This window comes from Eretmochelys imbricata, chromosome 1 (assembly GCF_965152235.1).
Source record: "Eretmochelys imbricata isolate rEreImb1 chromosome 1, rEreImb1.hap1, whole genome shotgun sequence".
Classification (NCBI taxonomy): domain Eukaryota; kingdom Metazoa; phylum Chordata; order Testudines; family Cheloniidae; genus Eretmochelys; species Eretmochelys imbricata.
The window spans coordinates 7,111,034-7,116,946 of record NC_135572.1 but is presented as its reverse complement, the minus strand read 5'-3'; the positions used below and the strand labels follow the sequence as shown (position 1 = coordinate 7,116,946).

At 47.4% G+C, this 5,913-nt stretch overlaps 1 protein-coding gene across 1 annotated transcript; it reads right to left on the bottom strand.

Annotated features, from left to right (window-relative positions):
* Positions 1-1,064: 1,064 nt before the first annotated feature.
* On the bottom strand, positions 1,065-2,003 carry LOC144279151 (olfactory receptor 51G2-like). The gene has a single exon (XM_077840627.1). It carries the CDS (start codon positions 2,001-2,003, stop codon positions 1,065-1,067), a length of 939 nt encoding a protein of 312 aa, XP_077696753.1.
* Positions 2,004-5,913: the final 3,910 nt, after the last annotated feature.

Here is a 5,913-nt window from a genome sequence, read left to right as displayed (position 1 = left end):
CTTTGCCTTCAGAACATCCTCTGACAAAAAGTTCCACAGATTGACTGTGGTCTACCTCTGGCTTCCAGCCTGGCCAGTGAGCACAGACTGAGGGGAAGAGGAGCAGATATGGGTGGGGTAATAGAGGGGATGGGGCTCCTGCCTTTCACCTGCTCTCGCCTTTTGAAAAGGGGGCCATCCTACACTGAGTGGGCTGGGCTGGGATAGGAGTGAGCTGTGCCTCTGTGGGGGAGCTGAGGCCTGTTTCCACCCCTTTGCATTGCTGGGGCAGCACAAACGGAGCAGCCAGGTTGGGAGCCTGGCCCTTAGTCTCTTGCCAAGACTCCTGCGTGTCAGACCCTCACTAGCACATGCAGCTCTGCTCTGGCTAGGGAGCATTGCAGTCAGATGGGGGTGAATTCAGCAGGTGTGCAGAGCCATCAGTGGGCGAGGGGCTGCCTGAATGGTTTCTCCTGGGGCTCCAGCATTAATCATGTCTCTGACATGACTCAGTCCCAAGCACCTAGCATAAGGGCATAGGGGAAGGGTGGGTGTCCGTGCTCCTTGAATGGCCTCTGTCCACACCTGGTGCGGGGCCCATAGTTCACGAAGAACCCAGAGTGCTCGGGAAGGGCCAGGATTGTGAATGCAAAGCAGCTTTGCAGATATTGTCATGGCCCTTGGATGTTTAACCAGAGACGAGACAATGACAGGCCAGGTGTAATGGGAAAGAACATCCTCGTCCTTTCTCTTTATTGACTGCATTGACATAAAATCTAAGGTCACAGCAGCGACCGATACAGCTCTCAATGGGCCAAAATCGCACTGGACCCCTGGTTCTCCATGCACAGAATCACTTGGTAAATGCTGCTGCCTGGCTTGGCCTCCTTCCCCCAGTGCCCTGTCCTCCAACATCAGAGCCTCTCTGCTGGCCACAGGCCTTAGACCCTGTCTGAACCTCTGTATATAGAGAGAAGATCAGTTACGCATGTCATCTCAGGTGTAAGGTTCCAGGATGGAATAGGCAGCCTGTGATTTTTGTCTCCTGTGTCTCCAGTGCTGGATCCTGGTGGTCAACTGAACCTTCACTTGATGAACACCCTGATTATTCTCGCACGAAGATGTCTGCTTTTCACACTGTACACAATTGGATTCATCAGGGGCGGGGCCAGCAAGTAGATGTAACCCAGGAAAATCTGAGGCAAGGGAGAGGAGCCCTTCCCAAATCTGTGTATCACAGACAGGCCAATCATTGGCGTATAGAAGAGCAAGACAGCACAGAGGTGGGAGACGCAGGTGTTCAGGGCCCTGACACGCTCCACTTGGGATGCAATGCTTAGCACTGTCTTGAGGATCATCACATAAGATAGGAGGATAAGTAGTGAGTCCAAACCCACTGTGGAGATTATTATGAACAAGCCATAGATGCTGTTGACCGTGATGTCTGAACAAGCCATCTTCATGACATCCTGGTGCAGGCAGTAGGAATGGGAGAGGACATTGGCTCGACAGTATTGGAACTGTTTCAGGAGAAAGGGGAGTGGGAATATTAAGGCCACTCCTCTTATCACAAACACCAGTCCAATCTTGGCTATTCTAGGTGGGGTTAAGATAGAAGCATATCTCAGAGGGTCACAAATTGCAACAAAGCGGTCAAAGGCCATAGACAGGAGCACAGAGGATTCAATGAATGAAAGCGAGTGGATGAAGAACAGCTGCGCTAAGCAAGCATTGAAACTGATCTCCCTAGAGTTAAACCACAATATGCCCAGTATTGTCGGTATGGTGGCTATTGATAAGCCAAGGTCTGTGACAGCCAGCATGGAAAGGAAAATGTACATAGGCTCATGGAGGCTTGGATCTGTTTTTATAATGAACAGAATGACTGAATTTCCTACTAATGAAATAGCATACATTAAGCAGAAAGTGATAGAGATCCAGAGATGGATGTCTTCCTGCCCAGGTATTGCGGTGAGAAGGAACACTGCAGAGTTGAATTTGGTGTCATTTACAGCTGACATCATGGACTTGGAAGGTCCCAGGAGTTTTGAACTCTCCTTCCTGAAAGGAAAAAGAACAGGAGACTAGATGATATTTAATGAGACATTTTTCTTCTCTCAGTGCAAGTCTAGAGACTCCCAGGAGCTCAAGGAGAATCAGCAAAAACATAGTCTGGATTTACACCACAAACAGGAAAACAGGTGCTGCCAGACTGGATCAGGCCTTTAATCCATCTAGCCCAGTGGCCAGTTCCAGATTTTAGAATCATAGAACTGGAAGGGACCTCGAGGGGTCATCAAGTCCAGTCCCCTGCATGCATGCCAGGACCATTACCATCTAGACCATCCCTGACAGGTGTTTGTCTAACCTACTCTTAAAAATCTCCAATGATGGAAATTCCACAACCTCCCTAGGCAATTTATTCCAGTGCCAAACCAACCTGACAGTTAGGAATATTTTCCTAATGTCCAACCTAAGCCTCCCTTGCTGCAATTTAAGTCCATTCCTTCTTGTCCTATCATCAGAGTTTAAAGAGAGACATTTTTCTCCCTCCTCCTTGTAACCACCTTTTAGGAAGTTGAAAACTGTTATTATGTCCCCACTCAGTCTTCTCTTTTTCAGACTAAACAGACCTACTTCTTTCAATCTTCCCTCATAGGTCATATTTTCCAGACCCCTAATCATCCTTTTTGCTTTTCTCTGGACTCTCTCCAACTTGTCCATATCTTTCCTGAAATGTGGTGCCCAAAACTGGACACAATACTCCAGATGAGGCTTAATCAGTGCAGAGTAGAGTGGAAGAATTACTTTTCATGTCTTGCTTAGAACACTCCTACTAATACATCCCAGAATGATGTTTGCTTTTTTTGCAACAATGTTACACTGTTGACTCATATTTACCTTGTGGTTCACTAGGACCCCCAGATCCCTTTCTGCAGTACTCCTTCCTAGGCAGTCATTTCCCATTCTCTACGAGCATCTGATTGTTCCTTCCTAATTGGAGTACTTTGCATTTGTCCTTATTGATGATTCAGAGGAAAGTGGAAGAAGCCCTGCAATAGACAGCTCTGAAAAAACCTGCTCCCAGAAAAAGTTTTCCCCTGACACCCACTAGTTAGCCATATTTTGTAGTGTAAATCAGAAAGGTTTAGAGCCCTTCCAATACTTTTAAAGTAATCCTCACTACTGTAATTGGATTTTCTGGTTACCCATGAACACATCCAGTCCCTCTTTGAAAGCTTCTAAGGTCATGGCCCCATTGATATCTTGTGGCTGGGAGTTCTGCAGCTTACTTAAGCACTATGTGATTTTACAATTGTGACCTTCACACAGACTCACTTTTTGGACCTCCACTTCTGCGTTTGGCCCATTGAATCATGACGTGTAGAAACACATTGCAATTGCATGGTGAAAATGGTCATTACATTTATCTGTCCTGAATTGAAACTATTTATAAACGTTTCATTGCCTTGTTGTTTATTTTCCCCACTCCTGAGAATACAAATTATGCCACTGCCTCTTTGCAGCATATGGGATACATTTTAGGACCACATTCTGAATTCAATAAGATTGGCTCCAAGCACATCACTCCAGATTTACATGTGTAAATGCTATCCGAACAGGGCTCCATTAACTTTCCTTCACCAAATTCTCCCAGTGATACACTCTGACCCCCAAGAATCTCTCCAGGCTTTGCCTGTCCAGTGTTGACAGAATCTAGAGATATAGATCATCCTCACAGGACCTGCATCCTCTCCCCCTGCAACAGTCTGTAGATATCTGGTAAGTTACAAGCCAACAGACAGTTACTTCAGCAAGGCATGGGAAGGGTTGGTGTCACAAAAGGGTGAATAGTGCAAACACTAGTTTTGGACTTATATCCAGGTGAGCGTGCAAGTTACTTCACCCATGCTCATGTAACAGGTGTTGGGTTTAAATTACATGCAAGCACTACTGCACTTCCCTTTCCTGCACCTCAGCTCTACTCTTTGCTGAAACACGGACCAGCAGTTCTGTTGTCTCATGACATTGAAAATGCATTGGATGATTAACTTTCCAGGAGTAAATAAACCCAAGGAGATTTGGGAACTAGTCATTGATATTCCGTGTGGTCTCCTCTCACTCAGCCCCTGGCAGGGTCGGCCCCAGAGCACATGACACCTCTAGAAATGGGACCCCTTGAGAAAACCTGACTCAGGGCATTGGGGTTTTAACACTTTGAATGTCAGATTTCTGTGTAGCTTGATTAACCCACCATGGAGGAGACACGGGGAGGGGTTCCTAAGTTATCTAGTTCAGCCTGCCTCCAGCCCCGTCACTGAGTCACCCTGATAGCCCCGCTGAGTCCTCTGCCACTGCCAGAACAGCTGCAAATGGAAAGAGATTGAAGCCTTTCCCCTTCAATTCGCATTGTGAAGATAGAGAAACCTGCCAACATACCCAGTTCCTGCCAGAAGGGGAGTCGCTGACATCAGAGGTCTTCACGGTAAAGGACAAAGAGCCATCGGAGAGGTTGCATGGGCAGTAGGCAGTATCTGTTCAGATACAGAGGCAACTGTCTTTATGAAGCCTCCTTGTACATTTCCTTGGGGGCCACGTGGCCATCGGGGAACCTCAGCTGCTTGGCTTAGCATGCATCAGCTTTAACCCCCGTCATGGTGAATGGCAAACTGGAGGAGGCCAAATCACAGGGGATGTGGTGATGCTGCCCACCTGGACTGCAGCGCCAGTCCTCCTACAGGCTCTATTTTTGGAATCCACGCTTGTCGTCACTGTTCGTATGTTTCTGATTAGTCACATGGCTCCCTCAGGGGAGGCCAAGTGGTTATGCTGATGCTGTCAGAGCTGTGTCTTGCTGAAATAAAAACAACATAGGACCAGATTTCTTCCCAGCAGTCCCCTTTCCTGCATTACAAACCCAGGGTGCAGGCCGGGGAAGGGAGATTCCACAAGGCTTCCCACATGGAAATTTCCCTCCGATCACTCCAGGACAGGAGGTCCCTTCCCTTCTCCCTGAGCAATGAAAAGGGAGAGCAAGGGTCCAGGGATCCCCAAGTTATGCATGGATGTCAGTGATCCACTGTACAGGGTAGAGGGGGTTGCACAGAGATGAGAAGTCTGGGATCCAGGGAGCTGCAGCTGGGCGGCATCATGGCAACTGAGCACTCAGAGAAAAAAAATATTTAAAAAATGGATGAAAAAGGAAACATTTCAATTTAGATCAAAATTTATCATGGGCAAAAAACCCCCTCTCTGTTTTCCAGCCCAGCTCTAGCTCCAAGCATGGGCCTCGATCACTCATGTTACAGGAACACACCCCTAGGTGGCAGCACTAGCCCCCCCATCAGCCTCCCACACAGAGCAACCCCTGGATTTCTGACTGGGTGGGGCCGTGCCAGCTCTTTAACAGAGGGAGCCACTGACCATCAGAGGTTTAGAGACATTGAGAGTATTTGCCTGCATCCCTGACCATCTTGGCTAACAGCTGCTGATGGACCAATCCTCCAGGAATTTACCTAATTCTATTTGGATCAGTTACAGTTTTGGCCTTCACAGCATCTCTTGGCAATGAGTACCGCAGGCTGGGTGTTGTGTGAAGAAGTACTTTCTTTTATCTGTTTTAAACCCTTCCCGGTTTGTGAGCAGCAGGTAAACAAGAGCTCCGCCCCTGGTTCTAGCCAGCTTTCTATCCACCGTATAATCCATAGTTCTTTAACTTGCTGGCAAGAATACTGTAGGAGTCCATATCAATAGCTTTGCTAAAGTTAAGATATATCAAGTCCACCGCTTTCGCCATATTCACAGAGCAAGGTATCTCAATATAGAAGGCAATGAGATAGGTCATGCATGACTTGCACTTGGTGAATACATGTTGACTGTTCCTGATTACCTTCCTCTCCTCCAAGTGCTTCAAAATGGACTCCTTGAGGATCT